At 40.0% G+C, this 22,491-nt stretch overlaps 1 protein-coding gene and 1 long non-coding RNA gene across 5 annotated transcripts in view; one reads left to right on the top strand and one right to left on the bottom strand.

The window, feature by feature from the left end:
• SIK2 (salt inducible kinase 2) overlaps positions 1-22,491 on the top strand; it is a 60,225-nt gene that overhangs the window by 5,541 nt on the left and 32,193 nt on the right. For 3 of the 4 annotated variants that reach the window (XM_080366757.1, XM_080366756.1, XM_080366759.1), the window contains exons 2-4: positions 9,181-9,297; positions 12,479-12,542; positions 22,324-22,485. In XM_080366757.1, the coding sequence (XP_080222883.1) occupies positions 9,181-9,297; positions 12,479-12,542; positions 22,324-22,485 (343 nt within the window). The remainder of the gene's footprint in view (positions 1-9,180; positions 9,298-12,478; positions 12,543-22,323; positions 22,486-22,491) is intronic. The other variant, XM_080366758.1, reaches the window with a different exon arrangement.
• On the bottom strand, positions 17,737-22,316 carry LOC308054266. Its single transcript, XR_013924052.1, has 2 exons — positions 21,207-22,316; positions 17,737-20,997 (listed from the first exon to the last, which is right to left on the bottom strand). It is a non-coding gene; the product is annotated as an uncharacterized lncRNA (long non-coding RNA).

The raw sequence follows: 22,491 nt of genomic DNA, 5'->3' as shown, positions 1-22,491 counted from the left end.
GGCCGGGGGACAGGCGGCTCAGTCCCAGCCATCGCACAGGGACAACTTTCTGTTCATAGGGAAGGTGCCAACCTTGTGTGGCGCCTGCTCTCACGTCCCGAATATTTTACGGTTTCCTGACCCGGCCAGTACTCGCCGATCAGCAGTCCTCCTACCTCGGTAATCTGTTTTAGCGAAGGAACTTTAGTGTGTGTGTGTCCTGAATTCTTCCATGCATCATCCTGCCTGTTAACCAAATTCAACCATTTTTAGTCTCTTTGTTTAACCGCCCCCGCCCCCCCCCCCATTTATGTTACCCGGTAATTACTAGCCTGTAGATTGTTGGTATCTCATGCTTCACCTAAAAGAAAAATCAGTGTAAGCCTGCGTGGATAAAATGTAGTCATGTTCACTTTTTAAAAACAGGTATCTGACGAGGGTAATGGCTTTGAAAGATCAGCATCCTCTTACATTTTCTTCTTAGGTAGTTTTAGTCGCTACACCTAGAGGTAAGGTTTTTTGTAAGGCTCTGTTATGGTTGCTTTCATTGTTTACTGAAGAAGAGCTTACTGTGCTGCTCTGTACCAGACAGAAGTGAATAAAATACTGTCCGGAGTACAAGTACAAAACTGAAGAGACCCACAGTTATTCAGGTACAGTGGTCTTCTCTGGTGAAATCGTTCCTTACAGGAATGAAAAATACCCTTAGCTTGGACTTCAGTTAAGGAAAACAAACCTGCGATGCTAACATTGTTCTGGCCGTGCAGCGATAGATGAGCTTTGCATCCCAAGTATTAAAAGAAATTTCTCTTACTGCCTCATTTCTCAAGTTTCATACTAAACTGTTAATTATTTTTTAAATTCTTCCTTGCTATTACTGAAGAGCCAAGCAGAGATCTTGTAATGTTAGTGTTCTGTTCCCAAGTTGATGCCATATGCCAAACTTCTAAACTTGAAGATACTAAGTTGTCATTTACTTTTCAGTTCCCCGTTTCTTTGGCAGACTGTGTGATGGGGATGAAAGCTTTAGTCGTTACTTGTCATTTTAGAAAGTATATTTGTTTCCTATTGTTCAAAATAACAAAGGTTACAGAAAACTTAGAGGTTAACAGCTCCCCACCTCTGGCATGTTTTTTCCATGTTTTGTCCTAAGAAACTGCTGAATTCCAGTGCGTTCTGATATAGTCTTGAATTTCTTTAACCAGCTTTCCTCTTCTGAGGAGCCTCGTGTCCAGTCTGAAGCCTTGTTGTGTTCTGCATGACTTTTTTACAGCACGTTTGCCTGTTGTTGGAGATCTGTGTCAAGGTCTTTCATTTTTCAGTACAGCTACGTTGACTTTCTGCAGCAAGTGGTGCAAGCGTGTTTATCTGGAACTTAACTGCTGAGTTGGTTGCTGGAAGTATTAACGTGGTGTCTGAGGAAGGGGAGCCCTGTTAAGATTACTTCTAGTGATGTTGGCGGAAATTGATTCTAGCCAAACGCTACTTTGAATAAGCACTTCGGGTTTGGTCCACCACACTTGATTTGGTGTTAGTTCACTGTGTACGTGGAGTGGAAGTCCTGCTTATTAACGTTCCGAGATGGAAGGCTGTTCATATTTCAAGCTCGTTCTGAACTGTTGCTTAAATTTATTGAGTCGCTAATTTCTCACATTCATATGTGCCTTTATTAAACTCCTAGTGGAAGAATATTCTAGCTTTTTAGGTTCTGGAAGGGCTGTATTTATGTATTGTCAGGTCTGTACTGCGGTAAGACCTGTGCTGTGTTGCTGTTGAGACTTGCTCAGAAAACCCTTTTTAAAAGGACTTTTGCCTTTTCTGAGTTTCTCATGAATCTCTCTATTCCAGCCCTTTAAATTTGGAACCTGTTTGTTGTTGGGCTTTTTTAGCATCGGTACTTTGAAATTGTATTTTATATGGCTTTGACCTATAAAAATATTTTCCTGGATTTTTACATAACTCTGACTAGCCAATAACTGTTAAACTAAAAAAAATGGGATCTTTTTACCTTGAGATATCAGCACTTACTGATTATGTACGGGTTCCATCCTTTTTATGGAAAACTTACATATCAATATAAAATTGTAACTTGAACTGAAAATAATACATCTATATAGCTGCTATAAATTGCTAGCAAAGTACAGGTGAAAGTAAAATGAAACTGGGCATGAAGCAGAAGATTACAGAGTCTACTGCCCTGTCTTCTGTGTACACAAACTAACTCAGAAGACATAACTTGAATCCTATATTAAAGCAGCACTAAAATTGCATGACTGAATAGTCAAAACAGAAAGAAGTGTGGAAGTTAGGAAAAATGGAGGGATTGATAGGTATTTGTAGTAGTAGCGGTCGTGCATGACCCTTTTTAATGACAGTCCATACAGGGTGCCCCAGAGGGGGCTGCATGGTTGAATGTGACCTGTGCTGCTTGTTTGTGTGTGTGTTGCCATTTAATTTAATGACATGCGCTTTCCTGCCATTCTAATTTATCCTGTTGTCAAGAAATCCTGCGATCTCACGGTAGCTTTTGTCAGAGTCATGAACAAGTAAGTGAATTTTTTCCTCGTAAGGAGGAGTCTAAGAAAAGAGAACAAAAGTAATCGAAAACATGAAGCTCAAGATGATGGATACTTGCTTCTAGTGAAATATGATGACCTGTGAAATAATGAACAATAGTGAAATGCTCTCGGATAGATGAAGGTACTGCTTGGAAAAAAGCAATGCGCTTTAAGGATGAAGGAAAGCCTTTGTGAATAGGCTGTGTGTGAAAGAGTCGTGTCCCCCACCCACCCCCAAAAGTCTGTAACTGATACCCCCTGAGGATTAGTCATCTACAGAAGTATACTCGCCATAGCTCCTCAGATGAAAATGAAACCCTTCCAACTAGTATGTCCTTACAGCTCACCGTTATGCTACAGGTGGTTGGCACTTACCTCTGAAAATTGCTGGCTCCTGGTACAAGATGTGATACTAGTTTAGATGTGAGTGCCTGATCGAGTGTGCTTAGGTACGTGTAAAAGGGAATGATACAAGCGGAGGCAGCAGCTCCCTGTTTACTTCCAGCAACAGTTTGGGTTAGTGGAGTAATTCAGTGGGAAAATGACGCTTTGGGGGGGGGGGGGGGGGGGGGGGGGGCGGGGAGACAAAAAGACTTACAGTGCTGGTGTAACTGTTTGCAGCCATGGGCTATTTTCCTTAAGAGTAGTGATAAATAATTAAAAAAAAAAAAAAAAAAAAAAAAAAAAAAAACAAAACAAAACCAAAAAAAAGCCAAAGATAGAGTTGCAAAAGTTGTGTAATTGTCCTTATTTTGGCATGTGCCAAATTAGAGGTAGTTTGCTTGTGCTGTAGCAGTATGATTGACCGTGCTAGGGGAATGAGAAATCATTTCTATATGTAGTCGGTCTCTCTGCACTGTCTTCAAAAGATAAAGTGATGTTCCAACATCTCTGCAAGATGCTAGTAGGTGTTAGCAAGCTGTATATTCAGGAACAAAATGCACTTTTCAGATAAGAAACTGTTCCCCATCTTGAAGCAGCTTCTCCACCTCTAAGAATTACTTCCCTTTTTCCTGTCATCGTGACACAGCTGAGATTATGGACAAAAGTGAGCAGTTGCCGTTGAATGCACTGTTCCTTCTCACATCATTATGAAGAAGTTGCTAGATTTTAAGTATTTCCAAGTGGTTTTTCTCTAAGTCTATGGCTCTGGCAAGATGCATGAAAGCTGAAGTTTCAGAATAGACTGAGATACCTAATCTGCATTTGACTGTAGAAGCAGCGGTGCCAGCTGCTACTATGCTGCTTCTCCTCTAGAAGCTTGCCACTGTGTGCACATATATAATATACACATTGAGAGTTGTACAAGGATTGCAAATAACTAAATTTTTTTTCCTTCAAGTAGGCACACGCTTTTACTATGTTCAAAAACGACTGCTTAATAGTACCGAATAACTTCCCATTGTAAGACAAAATATGGTTTGATGTAATGTGGTGGGGTTTTTAAACTAAAAACCTATTAAAACTGGAAATACAGCTTGTTCTTCATTAGTTCGCATCTCTCCCTCATGCATTCGAAATAAGATATTCTTAATTAGTGGAGAGCTGTGCTTAGAATTATCTCAGATATGAAAGACCAAGCTAATGTGGTTGCACAACACAGACTTCTGTGAATATATTAGTGATAGCTGATAACTGAATGATCTAGCTAAAGAAGTCTTGTTTGTCTTTTTTTGAACAGATTATGGATGTAGCAGCACAAAAATGCTTTTCTTGGTGTGATGACAGAGGTAGCAAGCAGCCTGCTGAGACAGTGGCTCACTGTAGTGCTCCAAAACAATTTGTTGCCCAACATTTGCGAAGTCACATCCAGCATAATCTTTCTAGCTCCATAGTTGCCTGCAGGAGTTCAGTATTAACTGACTTAATAAAGAGCATTTTATTAATGCTGTCATCATCATCTGGCAGTATCTTCACAAAAACATTTTTGTGGAAGTATTCATCCAAGTCCTTGATGCACTGTTGTACCTGGATGCCCAGTGTGTAAACAAAAGGGATCTTTTCAGACTCCAAAGCTACAAATGCAGCGGACTTTCATCAGTGTTACATTGCAATGCATCACTGGTTTTTTTTTGGGTTTTTTTTTTTTTTTCTTCCTTGCAATTCAGTAAATAGCGTTGCAATTTTGGGAATGTTTGTATAGACAATATAGAATGTTACTGTGTGCTTCTGTGGAGTGTTCACCTTCTGCATCTTGTTCTAAACCTACAGTCACTTGTGGTATGGGGAGGTAAGGAAATGTTTCAAAACTAAGGATTTTTCTGGAGCCATCATGTGCTAGGAAATGTGTGACCTTAAAATATTTCTTGCTCGCACACTTTCAGAAGGATTTGTTCTGGTGTTTCAGTAGTCTTTGGGAATTGTATTTCTAAATATGTGCAGCAAGGAGATAGAAAACTTCTGGAAAAGGAAGAAAGTGGGAAACACAAAACACTGGAACATGAAGCACTGTTCTTGGCCAGAAAGTGTAGTGAAGGTTATGGCAGGATTTATAGCCATGCTTCCCAAATTTATATGACCCATTTTTTTATTACTTTTTTTAAATGCTTCTTTCCTCTAATGAATTTTTACTAGTTGTTGCTCAGGAAATAAGATCTGCTCAGGGGTTTTAACCATGTAAAGATGAAAAATGCCTTCTGCATGTTTTTATTTTATACTTACTTTTTAGTAAATTTAGTATAAACTTTAGTAAATGAAGTGGTTATATAGTTGCATAGTCTTTTTAACCTTGGAAAACATACAACTATGGTAGGCACTGATTATTAAGAAATTTAAGTGGAAGTGGAAATATTTAATCTTTAAAACTGAAGGACTGAGTTATCTAGGTTTTTCTAGAGAAGTGGATACTTCTGTTATCTGGGAAAACAAAGTTAAAAACTGGTTGGGGTTTTTTTGCTTTGTTTTGTTCAAACTCATTGCAGATATTAGAAGCTAGGAAGTGCAGTGTTCAGGATAATGCCTGATACCTCTGGAAAAGGTTGGCAACATAAACACTTGTAGATAGGCTTGGAAATGGTAACCGGCTGGTTTTGAAAGACTTGTCCTTTCAGTAAAAAGGAATACTCAATTTAAGAGCAAACTGTGGAAGTGCCAAACTGCACTGGAAAAAACACCAAGAGGCAGTGTACTTTTAAAGCTAGGTTTTTCACTAGCATAAGGTGATGTGGATAGAGATTCTTTGGAAAAAGTAGCGCTAGCAAGCCATACGGTTGCAGAATTCTCCCCCTCCTAGTAAGGAGGGGGTGAGAAGAATAGAAGAAGAAAATATGAATATTTGTGCTAATCAAACTGATGATACAGTGATGGATAGAAAAGGTTTGGCATGAGCACTCAGAGCAGGCTGCTGTTGGGGGTTTTTTGGTTGGTGGGTTTTTTGCTCAAACTGTCGAACCCCCCCTTAATTTATTGTTTTGCTGCAGTTTCACTTGGTTGGGGTGGTGTCCTCTTCTGTGCTAGATGTAACCTCTTTTCTTTGAAGTCCCTTATAGTTCTGCTTTTATTAGCTTTTCTGTACTGCACACGTTTCCTATGTACAAGAAGAGTAAATGGGAGAAAGTTACTGCAATTTTTTATTTTTTTTTTCATTTGAGGAGAGCTTTGTAAAATACCTAACTATGGGGAGAAAATGCACAGTCACTGAAAGGTGAAACTAAATGAACCAGAGCCTGGGAAGGAGGCAGTCTTAAAAATTGCAAGTGATGCAGGCTTTAGGTAAAGCTTCTACACTGTTGTCTACGTGAAGAAAGGAGGAGGTGAAGAGAGAAGCTACTGTAAATACCGCAAGTTACCGAGAGGCTGATGCTGTTTGTGTAAATCTTTGTTCTAATTAGATTGCCTAAACTTTAAATACACCCAAAAAAATGCAGCGGGATTTTTTTTGCATTACTCTAAATCGATAAAGGATTTAGACTTTCCCGATCACCTGATCTAGCAGAGATTGGAGATCCCTTGTTGCTTGACTGAATGATGTCAGTCTTTCATATCGCGGAATGATTTTCACATACTACAGAATGTATTACCATTCTGTGACAGGCGTGCAAGATTGCTACACATAAATCTTTTCATTAGTTTGTGAATAAGAAATAGCGGGCTCCATTCCTCTTAAATCTGGAGGTCACTCAAATAACAGGTATAAACTGGGATAGATGTGGAGGATGAAGGAGAAACCAGCTTGTGTGTCTAGTTGATTCCAGAGACACAGTATAGATTAGAGAAAGGGGAGAAATGTGACTCGTGGGTCGTTGTTAATATATATTTCCTGACACATAAGAATTTGGTCTGGCTTTCATGGTTTCGTTTGATTATTTCAATATTTTGTAACTTTCTAGTGAAGTGATTTCTTCTTAGGCCAATAAATTGCACCTGCAAAAAAGTAAACAATAACCAGAAGTCATTTTATTAGGTGTGATCTTAAATTAGGCCAGGGGGACTTAAAGGTATGGGGTTTGTGTGGTGGTTTTTCTTAAGCAGCTGAATGATTGTTTGGATCCTCTGCTGCCACATGGCATGTAGTCGGACGGAACAGGGCAGCAGCCTGCTGTTCTGCGTCCGTGGGTGAGTGGAAGGGGACCTGCGGAGAGAAACAGCAATTGCTGCAGGGAGCAGTCAAAGGGAGTGCAAACCTGGCAAGAGCAAGTGGGAAGTCTGCATTTGGATAGTCCGGTCCCGTGCATGTTACTGTTCTCCTTCTGCCTGTCTCTTACTCCTTCCATGTGTGAAGCCAAGCCTTTATTATCCAGTTTTATACATGTCGGGTGTAAGACAGCAAATGCATGTTGTTGGAAGGAATGGGAACAGGATGAGGCGGGTAACAAAAAGGAGCAGAAGCAGGTGTTCCACAGGTTTTATTTGCATGGTTTATAGTCAAAACCCAGAAACTTTCAAAGGGAGACCTGTAATCTTTTAGGACGCACCATCTTGAGCGTGACTGTTCGTGTGTGCTTCTCAGTGTGCAGTGTAGTGTCATGTGCGAGAGGGCAGAGTAGCTGCTTTACGGAGAGGGCTGTAAATACAAATAGCTAGCAGAAGACAAAAGAGAGAAGCATGTTTTGAAAAGATAAGGCATTAGGATCCCCTAAATTGCTCTCTGTTATACTAGGATAGAAGAAAGTTGCAGGGAGCTGGGGAGGAAGAGGGCAGTGTGGAGTGGCTGGATGCCCTTTTAGGTACCGCTTCTTCCAAAGTGTCCGCTCTTAGGTTTTGAAGAATAAAGACTATGGAGTAACTCGAGGTTAATGGTGAAGGTGTTGTGGGGTGTGAACCTTTTTTCTTGTTTGCTGTCTAATGTATGTAACATTATTCTTACAAATATATACTGGGTTTTGGTAAATCTGCTTTAAGCAAGTTCCACATCAACCAAACATTTGATTAACAAAACCCCTACCTGTCTTTTGAAAAAAGTTTTTTAAAAATGTTTGTTTGCTTTGGAAAATAGTCTTGTTCTGCTTCAGCTAGGTGAGACTGCATCTTGCACCTCAAAACTAAAAACTTTTCATTGATTACAAAGCTAGATCATTTTATTCACTCATAGCAGAACCTTGTTTTTCTGGTGGTTGGGGAAGACAAGTGACTCTTGAAGAGGTTATCAAGCCAAAGCATACTGAAATGAAGTCAATAAATAGTTAATTCTGAATTCAGGTGAGTCCATAATCAGCCTTACAGGAGATAATGAGGTTCACCTCCTGTGGATTTTTGTCTCCTGCATAGCAGCTGTCTCCCATAGTTCAATAGTTTGTGAAATGCAGTTATAATTGGAAGCATTTGTGTGACTAACATTGTTTGCTCCTGCTTCAGCATTAATAATGAGATATTCAGGGTGAATAAACACCATTTCTATATTCAATAGTTTTTAGTATTGTTATCCTTTGCATCATGGCTTTTATAGCAGCTATATTTTTCTTCTTTGTTTTAATGGTTTTTTAAAATGTCTTCTGTTTGAAATTTTCAGTCTCCTAAACATGCTTAGTTGTCTGTAATTCACTTTGCAGGTATTGGCTAAAAACAAGATCTGATTTCTGAACTAATCGAGATCTGTTTGCAAGGTTTGAGTGATAAACATCTGTACAGAGTTTTTTCCCTGAACAGATGAACTGTAGATGTCCTTATGTAGTAGCATATTAATTACAGTTAAAATAAGCATGTAACGGCTGAAAACACATGGATCCACCATGTTTTGATTATTTGTGTTGAGTCAAAAGTTTTTCTTTTAAAATACCATTTTTCTTTTGTGGAATTCAGACTGGCTATCTTGACTTGAGAAATGGACACCATTAGGCTTTTAAAGAAGATCTTTGTCTTTACAACACTGCTCCATGAAGGGTCATCAGTTGCTCCCACCTGCTACTGATATAAAAACATTCTGCACCTGGGCTCGTTGGAGCACTGGCCTCCATCACCTGTTCTGTGTCTTCCATTTTTTTGTAAAACTTCCTTTTTCTGAGACACTGTTGTTAGGAGATAGTCCTGCAGCCGCTACTGACATGTTTAATGTTACGTTGCTGTATTTTTCAGTGTGGGACATGTATTTCTGAGGTAGAAGAAAGCCCCCAGTTATCTGGGGTTGCACCGTTCCCTTTATAATAAGGCTAAACTAATGAGGAAAGTGTTGGGGAGCTTTAATCTCACTTTTGCTCTCTGTCTGCAGGTGGCAATAAAAATCATTGATAAATCTCAGCTGGACGCTGTGAATCTGGAGAAGATCTACCGAGAAGTGCAGATAATGAAAATGCTTGATCACCCGCACATTATAAAGCTCTACCAGGTACGGTTAGCGGTGGGGGTTTTCCCCTTCTCTTGCTCCTGTATGAAGAGTTCACTCTACACCAGTGACTCCTGGCAGATCACCAGCCTGTGACAAACTCAACTTTTCTGGAACTGATTTGTGTTGGATAAGTGTTTCACTTTATTGGAAGTGCATCAGTTGTGGTCTTTTTTTTATTCTATGGTACCATGAGGCTGGCCATGTTAGATACTCACACATACCTGAAATCGGCTAAAAATACACAGAAGGTTGTAAATTTCATGTTAGTGAAAGAGCTGAGTTGGAAATACCTGGTGATGAGGCTTTTCCTGTTAGCAGACAAGGTACTATGTAAGCTAGAGCAGGGTAGGGATATTCAACGTAATGTGTCCACGGTGAGTAAGTACTAGCTGGGAGGATCTGCAGGGTTATAGTGGTTTTCTTGAGCTGAGTCTTGGCTCAGAATTGCAAATCGAGGAGTAATTGCAGCCTTTTTTTCTTATCCAAAGATGATAAGACATGAGGATACGTAAATCCAGATTCTGCAGACGTGCTTGTGATGTAAATGCATGCACCAAGGAAAAGCTTCCCAGACACTTTATCTCAAAGTGCATTAGTTCTTTAGATTTATTTTTGTTGGAGTCTTGCATTTCACTGTGGATGTGGACAACGTGTTATTTATCCTAAAGTGAACTATGTATGTTGTGGTATTGAATGCATCCCTTTAGAACACAAATGATGAATAATTATGGTACAACAATATGTATTTACATAAGAGAGAAACCTGCACTTGCGATAGTGCAGATAATGAAAACTTTTGAAGGTTTTTACTTGTGACTTTTTTAAGTGCACGTAGTTTGTATAGTAAAATATAGTTTGGTTTGTTTTCTCTTCTCTTTCGTTTTCTGTTCCTGTTAGCTTATGGTAAAATGTTTGAGGCTGCTGGCTCAGAAGCTGAGGCTTCTGCTTCAGGTAACTCTTGCTTTTAAGGCCTTCCTGAGAATATTCCCTTTGGGGTCGGTCAGCGTGCTGTTTAACAAGTCACATGGTGCTTCTGAGATACTCTTGTGCTTGTTTCACATAAACCTAGCTCAACAAACAAATGAAGGTTTGTGCGTGCTAAAACTAAACTTTTGAATTTGAGTTCATCTGATGATGTCTATCAAGGCGATGTGAGCACAAGGACTTGGACCTGTGGTGTTGGAGTTGTTCTACTGACTGAAGACCAAGATCCCAGTTTAGACTGATTTAGCTTTAATTTCACCTTATGGGAGAGACTGGCGCTTGCTCTTTTAAAATGTCAATTTCACTGAGTAGAGGCGGACCTTAGCGAGTTAAATTTCAAATAGCTTGAGTAATATCTGCCACAGTTCCTTCTGAACTAATGACAAAACACAAAAATAGTAGAGGAGAGTCTGAGAACAATGAAATGAAGCCTGGAGATCAGCAAGATCACTTGAAGAGGAGGGCAATTGTTAGGTGGTGCTTACAGCTTTACTACTAAGGAATTGGCTTATTAGAAATGCATTTGGTAGATAGGTGAGTTGACTTTTTTAAAAGCCTTCAGTCAAACTGTCTCACTAGTTTGCTTGTGTAGTGTGTCCATAACTGCACTGTGTCCACGCTACAAGTTTCTGGATTGTCTCATGTCAAGGAACGGCTGAGGATTATCGAAGTTAGGTAATGAAGCTAGCAATCTTGGCTTGATTAAAAATGGTTCCATCTCTACGTAATCCACAGGCTGTTGCAGCTTTCTGTCTCCAAATGCTGGTTTAAAACAGACTTTCCAAACTGTTTTGCCTTCAGATACAGACATTTCAGTCATAATATGCTTAGCTGTTGTAGAATTAAACAAGGGTGCAGGAGTGACTGAAGAACTGCCGTCTTGTTCTGTCTGCTGGCTTGTCAGTTTTTGGTAATTCTGCTGTTTTTATAACTATCTGTATATCTTTCAGGATTTGCCTTTTTTTTTTTTTTTTTTTTTTTTAAAAAAAAGCATTCCTCTAAAAAGTTTACTTGTGAACAGTCTCCTCAGACCTTTAAGCTTGTGCATAAATGCAAAAATCAAATTCGGGAAGGTCTTGTCCACAGACAGCTCAGGCGGAACTATTTTACTGTGGCTATTGAAATAGGCCCAAAATGTCTTTAAGTGTTGAAATTGTATTGTACTGCAGGGAAGTCCCAAATTACTCTTTTATTTTGAAGTAGAGGATTTTTCACTTTCAGTGTATCTTTTGATTATGCTGTTTGTACAACGCATTCCTGAGTAGCTGTTTAAGCAACTGAGTAGATCATTAGAAAGAAAGCTGCCAGATAACTGACTGGGCTGCCTTTTCCCAGCTTATATCATGGAAGTACGGAATTTTGAATTGTTGGGTGAAATCTTTTGTTCAAGGCCACGAACAACTGTTCATGGAAAAGTTTTGAAGTCTTCCCCTTACCCTCTTTTTTTCCTGTTTATCTCTATTCCTTCCGGCCTCCCATATTTTTGAACTGTGAGTAGTTCTTGTAAGAGGAAGGCTGAAGCTTACCAGAAGAAGTAGACGATGCTTAAAGCTTGATGTTTTTTTCTTTTTTATTCTCCCCACCAGATGATATAGTGAGGATGTGATAGTTTTGTAGCTGTACTATCCAACCGTACAATGGGATTCTGTGATTGTGGTACTTTTACCTGAATTTTGCCAGGTTTCAAGACTGATGTTCACTTGGTTTTCTTTTCTTTTTTTTTTTTTTTTTTTTTTTTTTTCTTTCTGTAACTGGAGAACTGTTGGTAACAGAGGTCCAGTATTACCCCAGTCTTCTTTTGCAAGCATCAGCCTATCAGCATGTTAGAAAAGTTGAGCAAGGGAATTACTTTAGGCTAATTCCTTAAAGGAAAGTCTTTTAACTAGCTGCTGAGGATACAGTAATTTTGTATTAGTTGCCTGTGGCTGGGAATCCTGTCCACCACCACCTCTGTACGGTGGCTTTATGAAGTATTTAAACCTTACCCTTGTGCTTAGCATGCAAGTGCTCCCCTTGAACTTGTTGAGGTAATTTGGAAAAAAAAAAATGCAGTGAAAGATTGAGATAACTGTATGTGCAAGGCAAATACTTTCACGTCTTTATCAGAAGAGAACCATGAAAAGAAGTATCCACTGGGGGGGTGTTTGCTTTTTGCTCTTCCCGCAAACAATCTCATGTGTGATTTCTCCATCAACAGGTGATGGAGACCAAAAGCATGTTGTACCTTGTGACAGAATTTGCCAAAAATGGAGAAATTTTCGGTAAGCAAGAGAATATTCTCATGTTCAACATTTTAACGTTAACTTCTGAAGTTTAATTGTATTTATCTTGCCCGAGGTTCCCTTTCAATGTAGTATGTTACTTTCCTTTGTCACGAGATGTGCGATGACTGTCACTGTTTCTCATTTTGGAACTAAAACTTTAGGGAAAGCTGTTCCAGCGTATGCTAACTTAAGAAAAAAGTTAAAAACTACTGATGGAGTGAATAGTAAAAGTGATTCCACGCTCCTGAGGCTTACATTCTAGTATTGAAAGAGGTTCCTGCACACTCTCTTCCTTCCTGATTGTGGTAACGGCCGCAGTAATAAAATCTTCTGTGCCTGTGTAACACAGACGTGGTTATGGCAGCCAGGTTGTAGCCTTTCAGCTCTCCATCAGTGTAGCTTGGGTAAATGTCGTAACTTTCAAGAAGTCAGGCTTACGCGTCTGCTGTGCCGTTATTGGTTACCTCTAGGATGTTTTGTCTTCTGTAATTGTGCGGTGCCTACGCGTCCCAAGTTACAGTTCTGAGATTTTTCTAAGGTATTGAGGCTAGGGTAGCAGTGAAGTCCCTTCAAGGAGGGACAGGCTGAATTTTCCCCAGAACGAGCTATATGTTGCGGTGCTCCTTTTTAGGCCACAAAGAAGAAATACGTGACATTAAGTAGTTCAAATGCATTTCATTTTGACCTGTGTTAGCGCCCCTTTAACTTTAAAATGTGCATTAGCGGTCGAAGTCCTTTTTCAGCTCCTGCATAGCTGATGAAATATTTGTGTGAGCCAGTGTTCTTTTGACCAAAGACGAGCTTGCTGCTCATAAACTCATTTGACATAGTTTAAAACCTGCAGAATAGCAAGACAGTGTTCTAGTAAGGCTGGGATGATAAAAATACCAAGACGATAACTCCCATTTCTGTATACAGCGTGTTAGCGTAGGTCTGTTTTGGGGTCTGGTAACCTTTGAATATCTTGTGCCTTTCTCAGGAATGTGGGTTTTGTTGCTTTGGGTTTGGTTTTTGTGTTGTGGTGTTTTTTTCTGAAGGAACAGCATGATTTGCTTTACACTGAATACCATCTGGAAACACTGAATAAGAAGAAAGGGGATTCTGTGTTTCTCACCTTCTAAGCTGCTTCTCAAACCAGTGCTAATCTTGAAGCCCAGCCATGAAGCTACAACTGTGCTTGGGTTTTTTCCTTCTGAAATCTTTTCATCTTGATACTTGCCTTGGGAACTACAACACTGGAGGCTGTTTATCTTGCAAGATTTGTATGCAGACTTGCCTAAGCCAAAAATCTATCTAAACATTACCTTTATTCCTACATCAGGTTAAGTTCGTGTGTCTTGTGTAATTTTAAGGTTTCATATATGAAACATTCTCAGTACTCAGTCAAGATTCTATAACAACGTATTAAATTGCATTTACGTGACCAGAAGGTTTTTTAGCTGCTGCTTTATGTGAGAAAGTTAGGTGGCCATAGGGGAAGACAAATTAACAGAAGGCAAAAAATACAGAAGTTGAATCAGCGTGGCTAAAGATTCTCAAAGTAGCTTGGATGGTAACTCTTTTTGCCTTCTTGTCTTGGCTTTTATATGTATCGCTTCCTGTAAAACTTTGACTTAATCTCTCTGTTCGTTCTGAAGAAGCAAAAGCTTTTTAGGCTCTGAGACCTTCCCTGTGTGCAGATACTTTAATGTGTGTTTCAGGCAGAGTTTAGCTAATTCTCTTAGACCTTGTTTGCTCTTAAAAGTAATTAAGAAATCTTTCTGGGTCCATTATTAGACATTTAGTATTTCTGTGCAGGCTTTTCTAAATTATTTTTTCCTGATCTATTGGAATGACTTCTCAGAGGGGCTTTTGTAATTAAGGATGAGATATTCTGCGGTTGTATTTGCCACTGTTACGTGTTTTTGGAGGAGGAAGCAGAGTGGAAGTAATGACAGAAACGTGTTAGAATTTCAGAGGGGAAAAAAAGTCTTGTCTGAGAGCCTGCAGAAAAGACAGACAGTGAGCTACAACAGTAAGTGCTAGGTGAAGAGCAAATGATTGCTGTCTAGTAGTAATAAATTTATTTAAAGTTTGAATGGTACCCAGGGCAATGAGTTTATTTTCCATGAATGAGTCTAGCATATCCTAGTAGGGTAACGGAAGAAAGGAATAGAAAAATAGGAGAGGAGCAGAAATAGTCTCAAAGGTAAAAAAGATCTTTTTACCTGGAATAGTTCGTATATAACAGGTACTGTTGCTTTGTTTAGGAATTGGACTGAGGTGTTCAAGTAACAACCTTTCTTGGTTAAGAGCTGATTTCATGAGTTTTGTGCTTGATATCCAGGCAGTTAGAGTTCTCACATGCGTTTTCATTGCAATAACAAAACCGGAGCTGCTGAGAGTTTCTCTGAAACTGTCAGCATCACCACGCAGAATGAACCTGGGGGCAATGAATAGAGTTTGGCATGTAGAGGGCCCTGGTGATTGGAGTGCAGTAGAGATGGAGCCTGGCTGATCTTTTTTTTTTTTTTTTTTTTTACACTGGGGAGCAGGGGGATGAATTGCATGGAAACAGAACTCAAATGTTCAGAGTTCTGTCTTCTTGTCTGGGTTATCTTTTCCCACCTTTTAAGTCCTTATCATTAGGCTGCTTGTGTCAAAAGCAGGATGTCATGTCCAGGGCAACTTTGATGTAACTGGAAGGTAAAAAAAAAGTAAGGTAGTATTTTAAAAACCAAAAAAGTAGAAAGGTGACTTGCAAGCTTTTCCTCTTTCCTGTCCTGATCCTTCTTTGAGTATATTGAATTTGCTATGTTGAGTCTAACAATGTGTGTGAAATAAAGTCTCCCTTTTACAACATGTAGTTTCCAAACAGCACAAATAGTGGGATTCTCTTCTGGAGTCCTGTACCCAAGTGTCTTCAACGTTTTGAACATTTTGCCACGCATAATCCTGCTTTTGGGGGGGACTTTCATTTTCTATTAGAAACCTGTGGAACCCACTATTTGTTTAGTTAATCAGTCTCCTGGCAGCATTTAAGTATTGTGCTTTGTTTTGTTCCTTGACTAACCTTTGCATTTGGGGGGGGGTGGGTCTTAAAAAACAACTGACAAAAAACTCACTCTAGGTTTGTGGCATGGAGCAGCTTATTTAAATTTTTACTCAAAAGCTGCTGAGGTGGGAGAAGTATGATGAGAAAGACAAACTTGAGTCTGGTGGGGCTGATCTTCCTTCCTGTTCCTCTGTAATCAGTGAGGAGTGAGAGGCCTCTCCAGGGGCTGGTTCAGAGCTTTGACTCACCCTCCAGAGGAGCTTCTTTTTTCCTCTCCGAGTACAGGAGGAGCTGAGAGAGAGATTAGACTCCCTGGGTTGAAGTTAGCCTTTGTGATAGCTCTTCTGAGTGACTTTGCTATTCAGCGATGTACAAAATTTGTGAGAGTTTATAGAAGTCCTTTTTCTATCTTCCTCTTGAATAAGATACTTTAAAGAAGGTAGCATGCTCTTAAAGATGGTTGTCAGTAGTTGGTAACTGGTAAATGTTCTCTTAATGCCATGTCAGGCTTTCAAGTTCACTGTGAGTAGCCTGGTATTAAACCTCATTGAGTCTTTTCAACTCTGCTAAACCATCATTTCATAGTGCTGACTGGTAGTTCATGGGCAGGATTATTTTCAGCCCCTGTGCTAACATTCTTCGCTGTGGTCGTAGCTTCAGTGAAATTTTGTATACTCAACAGCAGTTCTGAATTTGCCTTTTGTCAGTTAATGTCATTGCAATAAATAATGTGTTTAGCCTAGGCACTTACAATGCTGTTACATTTTAGATATTTTTTTTTTTTAAAGGTCTTTAGATGTAATAAAACGTTTGAATTAAAAAGATTTCAGTTGTGCTTAAATCCTTTACAGGTCTACAGAGTTTCTAACGAGCAGTTTCCACTGTGTTTTTAGAAGTCCTTTCACAGCGACGGTCTTGTAACCTTCAGCACCCCTCACCTGAAGTCTCTACCACAGGTGGGATGCAGATTATCTGTTAGCTAAACTAACCACAGGGAACCTGTTCTGAAGGGCTAATTCTCTAGCTCCTCATCAGTGACTGTTCCCATTACAAGGCTCCAGACTGGGCAGCAGGAAGATATTAAGCCTAAAACCAACGTAATTGTTCAGCAAGGGGAAAGGGAATATCCAACTTTCAGTTACGGTTCTTTCTACCCCCTCTTGCTTGCAGTCTGACATACTACATGTGCATTTTAAAAGCAGTAAACATGACCAAACTACCAGCTTGTGTGATTTATGTCTAGCTTAACAATTGTAAGTATTTAAAGGAATGTGTTGCTTTTGGCTGAAGTTTGGGAGCAGTTATTTTGATCTTGTCCTTCAGTTTCCTCATGTGGCTTCCCACTGGGTTTTAGTGTGAAAGTATCAAACAAGTAAGTGATGATAAGCACAACTTCTTCATCTAGCACTCTAGTGCAGGATCTGACACGTGACTAGGTGACTATACCTATGTATGTACTTTTCTGGCACTTCACATTTCTTGTGTGAAATAGAAAAAGGAAGGAGAGAAAGACTAAGGAACAGTTCAGAGGCAAATATTCCAACTGCCAGGCATGTGCCTGGGAAGAACAGCTTAACTGCATTTGCATACTCACTGTGGTATCTTACACCTCATAGCAGAGTTTCCGGATTGTTTAGGTGTTCCTTACAACCTTCAGTCTGTTTTGCCATTGGACGGTAGGTTGGGAGGACCCTGCTGCCTAGAGAACCACCAGGGAAGAATGGGATACTGTTGGGCTGTATTGTTGTGCTAATAGTCCTGCTCTTACAGAGGCATCTCTCTGCTTTACCGTGAAGAGCCATAAGATTATCCTGAGGTTTCCAAAAACATTCACAATGGAAACGAAATGTTTATTTCTTTTGCCGGATGCCAGCCAGGGCATCCACCACCCGCTTTAAAAAATTACTTTTGTGGAGTGATAGTAATGCACAGAAATGCAAAATAAGCTCCTTTAGCCGGTTCTGTTCATGCTCTGCCTCCCTTGTCCTAGAGGGTACCTTAGGACTTAAGCCTGTTTTTGCAAGAGGCTCTTGTGCATTCACAGTGGGTACCCAGTGGCTGTGTGGGAAATAGATCAGCCCAGGCGGTCTGGTGGGTCTCATCTTCTACAAATGCAAAATCAAACATCCACGAGAAATAGATCTCAAAGTAAATCTTTTTTTTTTTTCTTTTTTTTTTTTTAATAGCAAAGCACTGAACTTACAGAGAGGCTGGTAAATGTTTGGAAGAACGTTTCTTAAGCAAAACAGCAGCTAGATGTGAAAACACTCCTCCATTAAATATATATAGTAACTAGTAATGCAAAGTGTGCTATAGTTGTGCAAATGGAGATGTAACAATGCTATTACAATTTTATTGATACTTTTCTGAGTGCTTCTCTTGGAAACATGCAGTAACTGATGCACAGTTTAATCAAAGTGACCTTAATTCTGTACTGGATTTTGTTCTACTCATTGGGGAGCCGAAGTAGTGTTCTTTTGTCCTTAAACCACATTTTACTGAGAATGAGATTCCCTTTGTAACTAGTCCTTCGTGATATTGCAGTGTCCCAGCTCAGACTATACAGAAAGACAGTCTTACAAGTTTTCTAGAGTATTTTCAGAATAAACACTAAGCCTTAAGGAGACGTGTTTGATTGTAAAATGCCCTGTGCTTTCAATGTCAGCTTCTCAGCATCTTGTGCCTCTTCTAAGTGGAAGTGTCTCCAGAAACGCTCCTACATGAAGGAGACATTCAGACACCTCTTTGATTTCTTAGAGTATTAGTATTTAAATATGTCTGTACCTGTAAGAGCCTAGTTTTACCTAGCAGTTTGTCCTGGACAATATCATACATGTTTTAAGCAGAGATCCAAAAGCTGGACTGGAATGGGCTTGAGCAGCTATCTGCTGTGTCCCACACTTGGCAGGATCAGCCACACCATTCTTGGAAATCTCCTTAGAGGGAGAGATTCAGTAACCTAGATAAAGCTATTCAGGATGTGAGTTTTTTTAACTATAAATATTCTTTCTAATGTTTAATATACATTTCTTTAGCTGAAATTCTGATTATTACTGCTTCTGTTAATAGGCATTCATAAAACTAGAAATACAGTGTGTCCCCTAATAAGGGATTATTTGCTCGTTACTAAATTTGAACTGGATGAGCCATGTCTTCACTGCCTTACACTGAACCGGGTTGCTGAAGCGTTGGGGTTGGAAAGGTTTTGTAGAGAATGTCTAGTCCAGCCCTGCAGCTCAAAGCAGGGTCAACCAGAGCAGGTTTCTCAGGACCGTGGATAGAAACTACAATCTCTAGCCAACCTGTTCTAGCATTTGACCACCTGCCCAGAAAAAAAACCCTTTTTCTTAGGTTTAAATTGAATTTCCTGTGTTTCAGTTAGTTCCCGCTGTTTTTTACCCTTTTGCTGGGTGCTTTTGCTGAGAAGAGTCTGGCCTGGTGATCTTCCTCCTGTCGAGTATTTACACACGTAAGATTCCCCTCTGCAGCTTGCCTTCCCCAGGCTGAACACCTGCAGCACTCTCAGCCTCCCCTTGTACAAGCACTTCAGTCCCTTAATCATCTTCATTATCCTTCGCTGTACTCACTTCGGTGTGTACGTGCCTCTTGAACAGAGCCTTAACGTCCCAAATTTTAAAACACGTACAGATACCCACCTGAAAAAAGGGCCGTATTTTAAATGGAAAGCATTGACCACTGGGTTTGGCAGCCAGTGTCTCTGGAGTCATATGAGGTAAATACCATCTTAGTCTTTCAGTTGTCCACTAAACAAGTGCACTTTGGACTACTAAAAAGGCTGGATGGGAGGCTGCCTTGTGACAAAGGTCCTGCTGCTTTCTGCTGGGGATCCAGCTGAATCTAAGATAACTTCTGGTTTCTATTTTATTATAGAAAAATGAAAAAAAACCCTCTCGTAGAAACATCTAATCAGAAAGCGTGACACGAGGCTAAGATTTGTCAAAGGATACGTTTATGAAAGCACGGGTAGCTTTGCTATTTCAGTCTTGCAAGGTACAACAGGATGCTTTCCTCTACGTATCCGCAATAAAAAACTGCGGGTTGTGGTCCTTAGCTCCAGAGATGTATAGACGCACATATTCAAACGGTGTCCAGATTCTAGCAGTTGTGGCAGAACGTCTCCAGCAAGTTTCAGCTGCCTCGAAGTGGTTTCTGTAACCTGGGGGCTGGCACGCTGCCTGTATCCCAGCCTTTCCTATTTGCAAGCTAGTTAATGCACAAACAGCATCCTTGCACATACCATCACCTATTTAGATAGGCTGTGGTATGTTTTACTTCTCCAGGAAAGCAGTGTGTTTCAGAATAAATGACCTCTTCTGTGCAGACTGCTAGATTGGTGGAATATTTAAGGCCAAGGTGGTTTGGAAGCTTGAAATATAAAGTCCTGACAGGCTAAAGCCGTTAAAGCAAATGACAGCTTGGATTAATTAACTTGTTTGCTGCATTGCTAACAAATGATGGATTAACAGTTTAAAGAGCTGGCTTGCATTCAGTGTAATTTAGTTTGTGCCTTTGATATCTGACTTTATTGTATGATTTGTCAGTCACTTTGTGACTGAATGATATTTAGCTTGCAAATATTATGTTCTCCCCTTACTGCCAGGCTTTTGTTTGTTCTTCTGCATTGCCAAGTTAAACCAGCTGAAAGCGTGTTAAGGCTTAGGTAGGTTAGAAGATCTGAGGATAGTTTTAAGATCCGCAGGTTCCAGAGATCAGGTCTAATGTGCTTTGCTCAAAAATGCCTTTTGAGGGATGCTGAAATGCGTATACTGCAACTGAGGTCTCTAGGCTGCCGCTTCAGGTGGTTCAGGAAGCCACCTTTGTGCTCGCAGAATGTGCTTGGGAGGCAGTAGCAGCAGCGCGTGAAATCATTTCAATCCCACCGCAAGTGAAACAAAAATTAAGTTGCCTCGGTAATGGGATGTAGACCTTTTTCCTAAATGATCCCCCTATAAAACATCTTTGAAATAAGCTTGTTTTACTAAGCGTATTAAGAAGATGGTGTATTAAGGCTTGCATTTGTTTATTTAAATCATACAAATGAAAATATAATTCAGAAGTTGTTTGGGTTATCAAGATGATACTGTCTGGAGCACTTAATGACGGTGCAGTCTAGTGACCCAGGTGGCAGTGGAGAACTCTCCGTGTGTAAGAATGGAAGGTCAATGAAGTGGTCAGGTTTATACAGTCTGACAACAAATACTTCCTTTTTCACGTTTGTCTGAATATTTGCAAAAATCCTCGTGGTTGGTGGGTGGGTCTGTGCCCCCCTCTTCCTGAACAACGTATTTCTTTGTCCTTATCTGTAGTAACAATGAAGCAGAAGTACACCATGGGGGAAGTTTCACTGGACATGTGTTTTCAGGTTTTACATTGTGCTTGATGGGAGCTGCTTGGGTCCTCTCTGCATATCATAAAGAAAGCAGAAAAGCTCAAATAAAAACGTTGGAAGCACCTATAAAGCCTGTCAATGGTATTTTATTAAAGATAAAACAACCACAACTTAACAAAGCCAGGTATTCTGCTTTGGCATTGTATTGGGCAAGATGATCCTTTTTGGATTACTGAGGTTACCTGACTAGCTCAGAAGAGATGATTAATCATTTTACTTATGGATTTTGTCAGAGATTCTTCTAAACAAACAGAAGTGTAGGCTCAAAACCTCCATTACGTCACGTTCACTTTTCAACTTGCCGAAGCAGCTGTTTTAACCTGTTAACTGAATTCAGACAGAAATGTTGGTGTCAGCTGGTCTATAAATGATGATTCCTGTTCGTGGGGCTTTCTCTATCCGTGGTAATTAGGAGGGTCTGGCGGCAGCTTCAGCAGTTTAGTTCTTGTTCGCTGTTTTTTGTTTAACTTCACTACGAGTTGTGATGCAGCAAGCGGTTGGAGATTGCTCCATGTGTACATATGCTCAGCCCTTGCCTGTGGTAACTGTATACAATATATATATATGCGTTTGCTGCACTTTGGCCATTAACTGCATTCTTTGTAGGATGCTGAAGGCAATTCTGAAACCATCCTAACAGTTGATTCTTTGATTTTATGCCTTGTAAGAGAAAGAATAGAATTGGCTGTAGAAGCTGTTTCTGTCAAGGCTCACACAGCTGCTGCTTTGCTTGTTTTTGTTCCTGAGGATAAATGAAGTCTTCGGGTTCAGAGCTATCATTTGTTTCAGGGCTAACGTTAGTTTTCACAACATAATCAAATATGAAAATAAAATGTTCTTTCTGCTTGTGATGCGATGAAGACAAAAGAGAGGTCTTGTGGATACCCTGTGTGGGTACTTGTTTTATTTCTAGAGAAAAAATACTTAAGAGCTACCACGCAGCCTCTGTTGAGGCTTCAGAGGGAGAAGTGTGGCATGAAGTCTGTGTGAACTGGTAAGAGGCTAAAGCTTAAAGTACCACATGATGGTGAAGCCAGTTATTCCATGTATTCCCCACTCCACAGGAGTTGTGCTATATGGAAATATTTATCAGAATAGTCAGGCAACTATAAAAGAACAGAGAGTAGACTTTCATTACTCAGCAGTGTGGGTTTTTGTTGTTTGGGGTTTTTTTCATTCTTTTGGAGGGGAGGAGAGGAGAATAATGGGTTGGAAACGGATCAGCTGAAATGCTTTTTGAGTTTCCTAGTGCTAATTATTTGAGAGGAATCATTTTTAGTTTCAGGGTTGTTGCTTGCTGCCTAATCCATTTAAACCTGCTTGTTTTTTAACAGATTACCTCGCCAGCCATGGCCGTCTAAGTGAGTCTGAGGCCAGGCGCAAATTCTGGCAAATCCTCTCAGCAGTGGAGTATTGCCATGGTCGAAAGATTGTTCACCGTGACCTGAAGGCTGAAAATCTTTTGCTTGACAACAACATGAACATCAAAATAGCAGGTACTC

Source organism: Falco punctatus, assembly GCF_963210335.1.
Source record: "Falco punctatus genome assembly, chromosome: 16".
NCBI lineage: Eukaryota > Metazoa > Chordata > Aves > Falconiformes > Falconidae > Falco > Falco punctatus.
Note: the sequence above shows the minus strand (reverse complement) of the source record. Positions and strands in the feature narration are given on the sequence as shown.